Source organism: Callorhinchus milii, unplaced genomic scaffold, assembly GCF_018977255.1.
Source record: "Callorhinchus milii isolate IMCB2004 unplaced genomic scaffold, IMCB_Cmil_1.0 Scaffold29, whole genome shotgun sequence".
Taxonomy (NCBI): domain Eukaryota; kingdom Metazoa; phylum Chordata; class Chondrichthyes; order Chimaeriformes; family Callorhinchidae; genus Callorhinchus; species Callorhinchus milii.
Window position 1 is genome coordinate 3,689,112 of NW_024704770.1, and position 13,021 is coordinate 3,702,132.

General features: G+C 43.2%; 1 protein-coding gene across 1 annotated transcript in view; it reads left to right on the forward strand.

Annotated features, from left to right (window-relative positions):
* Positions 1-13,021, forward strand: part of pkn1a (protein kinase N1a) — a 51,370-nt gene that overhangs the window by 14,427 nt on the left and 23,922 nt on the right. Inside the window, exon 2 of the mRNA XM_007909389.2 lies at positions 12,087-12,387. Within this exon, the coding sequence (XP_007907580.1) occupies positions 12,087-12,387 (301 nt within the window). The remainder of the gene's footprint in view (positions 1-12,086; positions 12,388-13,021) is intronic.

Genomic DNA, 13,021 nt, shown 5'->3' on the forward strand with positions numbered 1-13,021 from the left:
AGAGTCAGTTTGCAGTCCTGTTCCTGGGAGCTGAAGCTCAACCATTTGTGCTTTTCAACCTCAAAGCCAGCCGCTGACTCAAATATTCAGGCAACAATTGTCCTAAAACTAAAGCGAATTCCACCAGTTCAGTTTCCTTACTCCACACAGAGCCTAATAATAATCCCTCCAAAACCAAAAACAATAATTCATTGGTCATTTTCAATCCACGACTGTTTGTGGGACATTGCTGTGCGCAATTGGCTGCCGCGTTTGCCCACAAATATACAGTCAAATCACTTTACAGTGTGTTCTGTGAAGCGCTTTGGGACGTCCTCCTGACGTGAAAAGCGCTATATCAAATGCAAGGATTATTATTATTATCTAATTTCAAATTCTGAATGTCCACAACCTCCTATAATAATAATCCTTGCAGTTGATCTAGTGCCATATCACGTCTTCGAGACGTCTCAAAGCGCTTCACAGAATATGCTGTGAATTGAATGTATATTTTGTGAGCAAAACAATATGTGCAATGAGTTGTATTTTTTTAAAAGAAAGTGTGTAGTGATGGGAGGAAATAATTATTTAATTCAGCACTGTGGATATGAAGAACCCTACATTTTAAAAAGGTTGAAATAATTTTTTTAATCGATTGACTCTCTGGAGAAAGAAACTGGTATTCATCAATGACAGTCATTAAAAACTGGTTTTCCTGTTCCTTAAGAAGGCTTGAATTAGGGATTCAAAGAATTTCTGATCTAAATCTCTTCCAGGATTTCAGATTAGCTGTTCCTGTAAAAATATTCAAATGTCCCAACATGTTTTGCTTCCTCTTTCCCTGTTTTTTCTGAGTTAGCTTAGATCTACTGTAGTGCAGATATTGTTCACAAATGGCCCTGTTAGGTTTTACTTCCAGGAATCTCCCTGCCCTGGTCATTCTTGTTCCACAGCATCAGAGTTTGGGAGCTGTGTGGAGCTGCACTAATCTATATATAATAGAACAACGTAGCTGAATTAGTTTTAGCTTACATTGTTGAATTGCATCTCACCACCTCACTGACTGAACACCTCATGTTAGCCGACAATGATGTTGCACTTTACAGTATATTCTGTGAAGCGCTTTCAGACATCTCAGAAAATGTGATAAGGCGCTTTATTATTATTATTATCTGGTACATGGAGATGAGGGAGCTTTAGATGGAGATGAGTGATAGAATTCTATATAATGTTCCACATCAAGAATAACTCTTCCTTTGTTCCAATCAGTTTAAAAAAAAATCTATTTCGTGGACTGTGCCTTTGGCCACCATCCGTGGTTTTCCCCCTCCTTCCCGTCATCAGTGATTATTATAAATTGCTTTGAGACCATCTTCCTTTGTTGAAAGCTCCAGATACAGGCATAGCGAGGCAGCCAGTCAATAATAATAATAATAATCCTTGCATTTGATATAGTGCCTTATCAGGTCTTTGAGGCATTGCCAAGCACTTCACAGAATATACTGTAACGTGAATTGACTATATTTTATGGTCTGAATGTCTGAAACCTAAAGTGTAGAGTACACCAGTAGGAACACTGAGGCATTAACTGGATCAGCTAGGTAAATACAGCTTGTTTTTTTAACACGACTAATGGTCACCTGAGTAAGGTGCTTGCACCCACTGAACTGCACCCCAACAAACCTCAAGTATATATTTCTCTGCACCCCAACGTGAGCTTGTGGTGCAGAGAAATATGTACTTGGGGTTTATTTTTATAAAAGGATCAGGATTGATCTCGGGTTGCTGCACCCTTTCATTACCGCATCAAAGCCAATAAACTTCCTGTTCGCCTTGGGACGTCCTCCCGACGTGAAAAGCGCTATACAAATGTAATTTTGTTGTTGTATTCAACGTCAGCATTTTGCCTGAGGCACTGACTGATAACCATCTCTTGTGGTAGAAAGGAGGTTCTGTTGCAACAGTTCAACTGTGGTTTTTATAAGGGCGATGGCCAAGCAAGTGGTACTTCAGGCAAAATGATCATTGTTTCTCTTGAAAAGGTATTTTATTTAAAATGAAAACCAGCAGGTTTTCTTAGTTGGAAGCTCCACCTCGAGCTTCATTTTATTGATATGCTAAACTCTCCCTCTCACTGGGTGCTACCCTCCTTGCTGTATCTCTTCCTCTACCTCCCACGCCCCGTTAAACCAGATTGAGTGAGGGAAGCATAAGAAGGAGACATCTCTAGCTATTTATAGTCTTTCACTTAAGATGACTCAATACTGGAGATGTTTATTAAGTATTGATCTTTCAGTCCAGTTTGTCACAAGTGCAGTGTTAGGGAAGGATTGTGTTGTTGGAAATGCCACAGCGTCTTATCATGTCGTTGAGATGTCTCAATGCGCTTCACAGAATATGCTGCAAACAACAACAACAACAAGATTACATTTGTATAGCGCCTTTCACGTCGGGAGGACGTCCCAAGGCACTGTAAAGTGTATTTTGTGGGTGAATCCCAGCAGCCAGTTACACACAGCATGGAGTGTGTCCCACAAACCGCCATGGAGTAAGTGACCAATTTTATTTAGGGGATTGTTGACCAGGACACTTGGAGAGGGAGAAACTCCCTTCTCTTTTCCAATAGCGCCACAGGATCTTTCACTTCACCAGAACAGGTTGTAAAGCAACCTAACTAACCCTAACCCAAAGCTCAGCAACTTCAAACCCAAGTGCAAGGGCTATTAACTCACTATTAATTAATGCAAAATAAGCACTGTGATTCTATTTGTTTAAATCTATCTTTTTCTATCTATCTTCTATACTAATAAAACAACATTGTCCGCGCTTCAAGAAGGATCTCAATAAGCGATTGACGTAGAGATATGATTTATACCTCATTGGATAGGCCTTGCACCTAGGAGTGACATTGGCATATTTGTTTCTGGGTATCTCCTGTTGTTCATGAGTTATTTCCAGTTGTGTTTTTTGCTGCAGTTACACGTGGAGGCCACCGAGTCAAAATGGCGCTGTGGCATCGTGTGTCACAGAGCACCTATGTATGTACGCGCACACTGCAGTTATACCTGGTGACCGTGTCGGCTGACCATGGCTGACCATGGCGCTGTGGCATCCTGTGTCACAGAGCATGTATGTTTGTACGCATGCACTGCAGTTAAATCTTGTGGCCGCATTGGCTGACTATGGCACTGTGGCATCCTGTGTCAGAGAACACATGTAACCAAGTGGCTGGAACAAAATAAAGAACACAGACGAAGTGAAGCCATGGCAACAACAACAAAATGACATTTTAAAAGTGCTGAGTCCTCCCGCTGAATCCTCCCGCAGGAGTCCTCCCAGATGAGTGTCGATAAAGATGAAATGTCTGTCTGTGTGTCAATCTACATTCCATTTTGGATCCTTTGGTTGCAAGTGTAGATGCAACAGGACAGCATATCATATAAGGTCTTCCCATTGCAATTAGTTAGATATTTCCTATAATTCGGTTTGTTTTTCTTTGCTCTTAATGGCAGTGTAAATGTTAGTTAGCACCCATATAAAACTGTATGATGCCTTAATATACGATGCTGCAAATGGGTAAATCTGCTAGGGTTGCTGTCTAGGAGCTGTGGGCTTGAATTACACCAATCTGAATGCATGCACATCAGTGTTTTTTAAGACAAGTACCCCTTTTAAAAAGGGAGTCTTGCTTTAAACAATATTAATAGACAAAACTATTCTTTAGATCTCTCTCCAATGCAACGCCTTGTGTGTAATAAATCTGCGATGTTGGCGTCTGTGAATGGGGAGCGACTGTATGTAGCCTTGACAGCTGTGTTAAACTGAGGCAAAGCAGGTGCTGGATTGGTCTTGGATTGTAATAATCCTTAGAAACATTGAAATTTTCAGCACAAAATGAATATCCTCACATTTCCCTTCACTGAACCCAGTCTGCCCATTGTGCAGTCTCTCGCCATCCTCCTCCATATTTACAATACTTCCTAGCTTGGTATCAAATTTTGATTCCATACTCGCTATATCCAAGTTCACGGCATTGATGTAAATGGGAAAAAGGAGAGGCCCCGACATGGACCTCTGTCACACAACGGACCACCTTCCTCCAACCTGAAAAACAACCATTTAGCCCTACTCTCTCCTTTCTATCCTTCAATCAGCCTTGTATACAAACATGGAAGAATCCCAACTCCGGTCCCGAAGCGTAGTGGTTAGAGCACTCACCTCGCAAGTGAGAGGACCAGGTTTTGATTCCCAGGTGGTACGAAACGTTGCATAAGTTTCCTTAATCTACACACCTCTGTTTACCTAGCAGTCAGTAGAACCCAGTTTTAAACATTAGCGGGAAAAAATGTGGTCATTCACTCCATGACTGTTTGTGTTACATGGCTGTGCGTAATTGGCTGCCGCGTTTCACTCATACAGTACACAGTCAATCCACTTTGCAACGCATTCTGTGAAGACGTCTCAACAACATAAGGCACCCTTATCAAATGTAAGGATTATTATAATAAAATTGTGGCAATTTAATTGAACAGAAATTGCCTGCTGAAAAATTATTACGTTTGAGGCTTCAGTTAAACTTCTGCCGCACAATTCTGAGAATTTTGTACACTCACAGGTTGCAGATTGTATCTCTTCCTGTCTCGGTATATCAGATGATTTGAGGCCCTCTGTATTGAAATTTCTACGAAAATATCTTCACAAACAAGTTGTTAATAGAAATAGTAGGTCAAAAAGGAGTGTCTTGAGACAGGCTTTGAAGGAGGCAAGGCGTAAGGATTGGGATGGAGTTCTAAAGGGTCGGGCAGACAGGCTGAAGGCTCGACTGTCGATCGTGGGGTGGACTGGGCGGGGGACGTGGAACAGGCTGAAGGCTGCTGAGTGGGGGGAGCGGACAGGTTGCTGTGGGGTTAACAGGTCACAGAAGTAGGAAGGAGCAGCTCCATGGAGGGCTTTGAAGGATGAGGATTTTGAAACTTATTCTCTGGGGGATGGAGATCCAGTGGAACCGGGCGAGGGTGGAGGTGATAGGGTCACGGAGCCTGGTAAGGGAGAGGACATGAGCTGTAGAGTTCTGGATGATCTTCAGCTTGTGGAGGAAGGAATTGGAAAGGCCGTCAAGCAGGGAGTTAGCATAGTCAAGCCTAGATGTAACAATTGCATGGATGAGGGTTTTGGCGGCCTGATAGGAGAGGCAGTGGAGAGCCGGGCGATTTTGCGGAGGAAGGCAGAACAGATCATGGCACGAATGTGGGGTAGAAAGGGCATTTGAGTGTCAAACGCCAAGGTTCCAGACTGTGTCAGTGGGATGTGGAACCCACTATATCTCACTTTGATCTGTTTGTATTGTATTCACACCGTGCACTAGTGGAATACACTTCTAGCTTCTCCAGCCTCTAGTGGCATGTCACGTATACTTTGTCATATAAAGACACCCATAATCAATGCAGAATAAGAGCATAGTGTTGCTGCTTGCTGATGCCCTGTGCTCTGTACTCTTGCCCTTTGTAACTGTACCAAACCCAATTGTTTAACTTAACTTCCTGAGAAGTTAAATGAAGAGTGTTCATTAGTCCACACTCAGCAGTTTAGAGTGTGGGCCAGCAATTGCAACGGTAAGAAGAGGTAAGAAGGCTGAAGGGGTTTGAAGGTCTGGACAAGGATCTTGAAGTAGATTTCCTGGGATACTGGTGACCAGTAACTATACAGATTGCATGAGAGCTGACTGGGTACAATAGCTTGGTCAGTTCTTCAGATCTTTTGATGAGCTGACAGCTCTTTTTGTTTATGCTCTCATTCAGCTAACTTTTGAAGCATGGACTCAAAAGATCTGTGACCATATCTCCCAGGATGGAAGCATAAACATTCATCACGCTTAATTTACTGAAAAGCATGAAAGTGATGTGTGCTGGCATGTGACTGCTTTTGGCTTTTGTTGTCATTTTGGCTCTGAAACGGAGTTTAAAGAGTGTTGGCGATGCATATTCATATCTGGCAAAATGGGGCTAACAAGTCTGTTGGCAGCTAATGTACCTAAACCCAGCTTGAATTTTTTTAGTATTTGTCAAATGGTGTGAGTGTGCTTTATACAACATTAATATGTTGGCTCAAAGTTTTCTCTCTGTCTCATTTACATGGTGGTGGTAGTATTATTGAGGGAGGTGAACAGACAATATGTCACAGAGCTGTTAATATACTGTGCATAGTTTACTGTGGAAAATCTTACCTTATTGAAAATGATTGCAAGTGTGCTAATGAGGGCCAAAATGCCATGGGTTGACTTTGTCACTTTGAGCTGCAATCAACATTGGCCTGTATAGTAAGACAGATAACGTTTAGAAAATGTTTTTTCCCCCAAGTGCTAAATGAGAAAACAGAGGTAAATGACTCCACGTAACTCAGTCTGTTTTAGATGTTTTTTTCAAAAAAATCTGCAGAATGCAGGTGAACGTATATAGTCTGACTCCTTTTCTAATTTGGTGATTGGGTCTATAAAGTGGGACTCTGATTTATAACAGGTCATGTTCCAGTCTGCCTTCCAGTCAGATTGCTGAGGTTGTGCGATTGTTGCTCACTTCCCCACAAAATACACAGTCAATTCGCTTTACAGTATATCCTGTGAAGCGCTCTGAGACATCTTGAAGACGTGATAAGGCGCTATAATCAAATGCAACGATTATTATTATTATTATTATTCACTTCACTGCGGGTGTGTTTGTAATCTGCATAGAGCCGCAGTGCCTGTGCTCGCAAGCGTTCCCAGTGCTTTGTGGAGGCACTCTTGATGTCGGGAGCTTCTCTGTGCTGCACTCTGTGCAGGAAGCCAGTCAGTGAATGCCAGAAGCAGGAAGTGTCCTGCACTTCTGGATCCACTTTGTGCCTGCCTATATCCAAACCCTCAGTGTATTGTTGGGGGCTCCTACTGTATTAAGAAACACATTTGCTTTTTGCTTTTAGTCTATATTTTGAGCCACAGCATTGTGTCAATCCAAGCTGCCACTAAAATTCACAGGGCTAAACCAAGCCAGTTCAGATATCTAAATAGATCCCTACGGGCGTCACAAACTAGGCAAATGCATGATGTTGGAGTTTCTTATGTTATGCAGGAACTATATTTTTCACTCACAAAATGTACAGACACTACACTTTACAGTATATTCTGAAGTGCTTTGAGATGTCTCGAAGATGTGATAAGGCGCTATATCTAATGCAAGGATTTATTATTATTGTTATATCAAGAGTTTAACAAGATAATGCAAAAATCCAATTTGCCTTTTTGTATCTTGGCTACTTTAATATGTCTTCTGATTTTATCAGCATAGAAAATATTATTGCCAAAAAAAATCCATTGTGCAGATTGATTTAAGCAGATCCTTGTTATATTGTTCACTTAGTCAGGGATTGTCTTGACAACCGTATCCTCCCACACAGTCCTCTGCAATGCTAGGTGTGACTAATCCACATTATTCTTGCACAACTGAAAATCTTTCAAAGCTGTTGTATTGCATAGCAGTGACGAGGATCACTAACCCTAATTGTTGCTCTGTAGTCTTGAGTATACAAACAACAACAACAAAATTGCATTTTTAGAGCGCCTTTCACGTCAGGAGGACGTCCCAAAGTGCTGGACAGTTCATGAGACCCGAGCATGGGGGAGCAGTGGGGTAGCGGTGAGGGAAGGCAGAGAGGTGGGAGGGAGACCAAAGGCATGGTCGAAGAGGTGGTCTTGAGACCGGGCTTGAAGGAGACAAGGGAGGAAGTGAGGCGAAGGGACTGTTGAATGGAGTACCAGAGTATGGGGGCAGAGAGGCTGAAAGCCCGGCCACCGATGGGTGGGAGACATGGAGCAGGCTTAAGGGGTGAAGCAGTGGTGGAATCTGGCAATGTTGCGGAGGTGGTGGTAGGCAGTGCCGATCATGGCGCGGATGTGGGGGAGAAAGGACAGTTCAGGGTCAAACAAAACACCCAGCTTCTTGTCTGGCTTAGTGAGGTTGAGTTTGCAGCCGTGGATGCTGATGCTGCCAGCGCATGAGGTGCGGAGGTGCTTCCGTGAGCCAATCAGGAGGGCCTTGGTCTTGCTGACATCGGTCGGTCAGGTTGGTATACTGATTAAGGCTGCACAGGCTGACCTCCGTATAACGAACGCCGTGGGGGCATTATATTTGGGTGTTTGCTGTAAACATTTAAATACTGAAATGGCCGAACATCACAAATGGTGACCAGTTCTACTGAAGGGGAAGAGGAGTGGGTGAGGTGAGGGGAGTGGACTGTATGGACGTGATTGGCAGCCGAGCCCCCCAGTGAGATCTAAAAGGGAGAAAACATCAGGAGTCGGGTGGGGGGAAGGAAAGGAAATGGGCCTGAAAGGATTGTTCTTAAAGGAGCTGGCACAGACACGATAGATGGAATGGCCTTTTTCGTGCTGTAAATTTCTATGAGAGATGAACCCTTCTCTCCAGTTGGGAGACACTTGTGTCTTGAGTGAGATTGGCTAGCTCACCACTGAACCTGGGACTTTCCTGCTCAGTAGATCAGCCAATAGCTTATGGTGCTTTTCCTGGTTATACTATCAGGACTGTCAGGACTGTATTACACAGTGCAGTCCTCCTTACCAGGAGGGAGAGTGGTTTAGCGTGGTTTACGCACTTTGGGATGTCCTCCTGATGTGAAAGGCACTATACAAATGTAGTTTGTTGTTGGTGGTGGTTATGTTCAAAGGTTTTAGTTAAAATGTTTTGCTTCACCCTTTGATGTGGTTGAACTGATTGGTAATTTCCAGGTACTTATTATTTACTAATGATTTACAGGAAGTACAGTACAGCGTAGTGTACAGGATTGTGGTGATGCACACAGTTACACTTTACTGTACTAAAGTAAAGTTCAGTGTTTAACAGCATGCACAATCACATTCCAGTACACTACATGATCCTGTATGTTGATCTTGTAAGTATTTTAGCTGGAGACCCAGGTCCTCTCCAGCACAGATGCTGTGCACTCTCTACCATTTGTGGCTTTATTTGGCTGTAGAAATTCAGGTAACTGCCAAAAAATTTTTTGCTAAATCGTCCATTACTAAGATGATTCATTTTGTTCCATCTGAACTTTCAGTACCCAGTACTTGGGGCCATGTACTGCACTCTCTCCCAGTATCTTGGCCAACAATCCCCAAATAAAATTGGTTGCTCACTCCATGGCTGTTTGTGGGATGTCTCTGTGCGCAATTGACCACCGCCCATAAAATACACAGTCACTTCACAGTATATCCCGGAGAATGCTATTGGCTAAGTTGTGGCTTGCTCCAAAAAAAAGGGTTAACGTAGATAGACGCAGGAGCAGAGGCTACTTTGATATAGCTAAACAGAAATTGGCAGGAAGCAGGCCTGGTTGGAAGCAAATGTGGTCTGTCTGGATTATTCCTTCTTGTGAGCGAGCAGCCTGTGCTGTGCCACTGCTGCTGTGAGGATAATGTCATCCTCAACACAGACAAAATCACTTCCTTCGCTTTAACAGACATTTCCTAAACCATTGGTATGTCCTGATCCTTCTGTTTGCTGCAACTGTATTTGCTGAGTGCAAAACCTGGACCTCCGGGGAAATGGCTGAACATGACTAGGGTATGAAATCCCCTTTTCCATAAAATAAAATAACATCATTTAGTGATTTATTTGTACAGTAATCTTTCAGCTGGAATTACTGTAATTCACATAATAGTATCATTGTGTACGTGTGAGATTACAGGCAGAAACTCTAATCGCTCATTATCCTTTCACCAGAATCACAGCATCGTGGCTGCAATGAAGTAGGATTGTTTTTAATGGTGGAGACCTGTAACTCAGTGGATAGAGCACTCACCTTGCAACCGAGAAGACCTGGGTTCGATTCCCAGGCAGGGCGAAACGTTGGGCAGGTTTCCTTACTCCACACGCATGCCTCTGTTTACCTAGCACGAAGTAGACCTGCCTGTTCCTCAGATTTCTCTCAGCCTCTTTCCTCATTCAGTTTGGAATGTTCCGAGGAAAGGTGAAAGAACAGTTCATTTAAAACAGAATTAGTTGTTGGAATACATTAGTGATGGGTGTGTGTAAGAGTAGGAACTAACTCATGGACTTCAAAGAAATTCATGGCAATGAGTGAGAGGGTCTGGTCGTAGGACATTCCAAACTAACACAACTAATGGTCTGCCTTCCTGGCCTGGCATTGAGTGTCATTGACGGCCTCAGGGCACTGCAAAGGTCCATTCCTTTCAACCCCATCAGCTGCGTGTCTGACGCATACACAAACCCAATTACCATGTCTATGGTTATCCAAACCAGACTGAGTTTCACATGTGTATGCCACATGGAAATGCCCTGTGTCTGGAAAGGCGTGCACACTTACTCCCTTATTTATACCTAACTCTGGAGGGTACTAAGGATAGGTTGGAGAAACCCAAGGCTTGAGGATCCAGAGTATGCATTGGGTCACTAGTAGAATTTGACTGAATACTGTCCAGAATGCTTCCTTCTGTGTGTCAAACTAGGGCCATCGTATTTGTTTGGCATTTAGGATTAACAGGAGCCAAGTGGGAAGAATCCCTCCTCCCAGTGAAGGAGGTCTGTCATCTCCAGTCCTGCCGATGAGCCAGGCTTGCTAGTTTTTTCATTATTGTGCCATAGTACTGTGGATCCTCTTAGCTCAGAAACCTTGACTGTCCTTGGGACATCATCCCTACATCATCATTTGTTGTTGCTTTATCCCCCGCCCGCCCCCAACCACTCAACACCCCCAGGGTGATAGTAGGCAGGGAAATGGTGTAATTAACCCATCATAACGTGTGACTTTTCTGAGCCCGCACACAAGTTTTTTTCTTTCTATGTTTTTGGCCAGAATTTATCTTATGAAAAAACGATAGTGACCAACATCTGCTAGTCCTGAAATGAGGCACCATAAATAAATAGCCTGTGCATGTCAAGGCCTTCAGCAATCGCACTTTCCTGGCACTGATCAAATGTGGAGTTAAAAATAATTAGAAATCTTCACTTGTAAGATAATGTGCTTCCTTTTACTTCTCTGAACTCAGCAATATTTCTGAAATAAAAACTTAAAAGCTTTACATTGATTTGGGCACATTCAGGCTGGTGGGTCTTGCCTGGATACTACCTATAAATCCAGATGTTAATGTTAATGTGTTGAAATGTGAGGAGGCATTCAGTGTGTTACTAATGACGTCTGCATTTCAATTCCACTAAAACTTTTAAGTGGCACCCAATTGGCAAATGTGCTTTGAAACCTCAGATTGTGCTAAATTGATTTACTGGCGGGTTTGTACTGTGCTTCTCTCTCTCCGCTGGGAACTGGGTTGTGAAAGCCCACAAAACCTTTCATTTTGAATGCTTAAAACTGGCGCAGAGAGAGAAGAATTCAATCAAAGCTGGATTGCAGTCCAGGTTCTAGAGATGAAAAGATGATATTGTATGAAAGGCAAAGGATATCAGTTTATGGAATATTTTGACACTAATGGCCACTGTGACCATAACATTTAAAAGATAATTCAGCAAACATTTTATGAAAAGCTTTCCACTGAGCACCTGCAGAAAGCAACCGCTGACAAAAAACACCTGTCCTTCATGTAAAGTGTTTTTGGAAAAGATCAGGGAATTGGCATTACGGTAACTAGCTGCTGCTAGATGAGTTAATGCTTTTGTGAAGAGAGAGTAACCTTCATTCTGTGATTCCTTTGTTCTATGTGCGACAACTAGTCGCCTGAAGCCTGAATCCTAGTGTGAAGCATGCTCCAGTAATGGTCACAACGGCATGGTTGTATAACCTCAGTCCATTTTGCTGTGAACTTATACTGTTACAGGCCTTTCTTTGACAATAGCAGAAACTGAGAGACTAGCTCCCCTGGTATTAACAGTAGGTACTGTCCTGTGAACCATTCATTACCTGACGACACCTATCCTCACATGGTGATCATAATAATCCTTTCATTTGATATAGCGCCTTCAAAATGATCACATCTTCAAAATGTCTCAAAGCGCTTCACAGAAGATACTGTAAAGTGAATTGACTATATCTTGTGGTTGAATGAATATTCATTCTTTCTCCTCCTCACCTGCTTTCCCTATCAGAGCGACCCTGGAAGCTTCTCGTTCTTCGAACAGCTCGGACTGGACCAGAGTTCGGATTTCTCCGACACATCGTTTCAGCAAAAACTGGATGAAGCCAAAGAGCAAATCAGACGGGAGATCAGGAAGGAGCTGAAGATCAAGGAAGGCGCTGAGAACCTGCGGAAAGCCAGCACTGACAAAAAACACCTATCCAACGTGGAGAACATCCTGAAGAACTCCAACCGCAAACTGGAGGAGCTACACCAGCAGCTCCAGGACCTGGACGCTCACATTGTGTACAAAGATCCTGATGAACTGCAAGGTATTGGCTGGGCTCTGTGCTCAAAGGCGCTATACAATTGTAATTTGTTGTTGTTGATACACTGAGCGGCTGGCTGGGCAGTTCTTATACTTGAATTTTACACAATGTCTAAAACACCAAACTGTCGTAAAAGCAATTCATAGGTAATTGTGAGGTGTCATGCCTGTTTTTTTTGGGTAGGAACCTTGGAACAGTCTGTATGCTTCCGGCAAGGTTCCATTTACAGCCCATGAAATGTTCCTCTCCAGTCGTGGATTCTTGGTGTTAACTCTGGAAGTTTTGCCCCGAGCTGTGAATCTTCCTCAGGATTTCCTCTCCATCGGTGCATGTGGTACTCCATAATGATAATAATCATCCTTGTGTTTGGTATAGCCCCTTATTATGTCGTCAAGGCGTCTCAAAGCACTTCACAGGATATACTGTATCCCGAGGTGGGGATTTGAACCCAGGACTTCCTGACTCTGAGGTGAGAACATCACTGAGCCAAGCTGTCTATGCTGAGCCCTGTTGGCTAGGTGCCTTGGTGCAGCATGTTGCCTTCAGCTTTGGAATCCAGCCCGGGCTGCAGTGATGCTGATTTCCTTTCTCTGCTGAGAGGAGAGGAGTTTGGGCAATCACCACCTCAGTTTCCAGA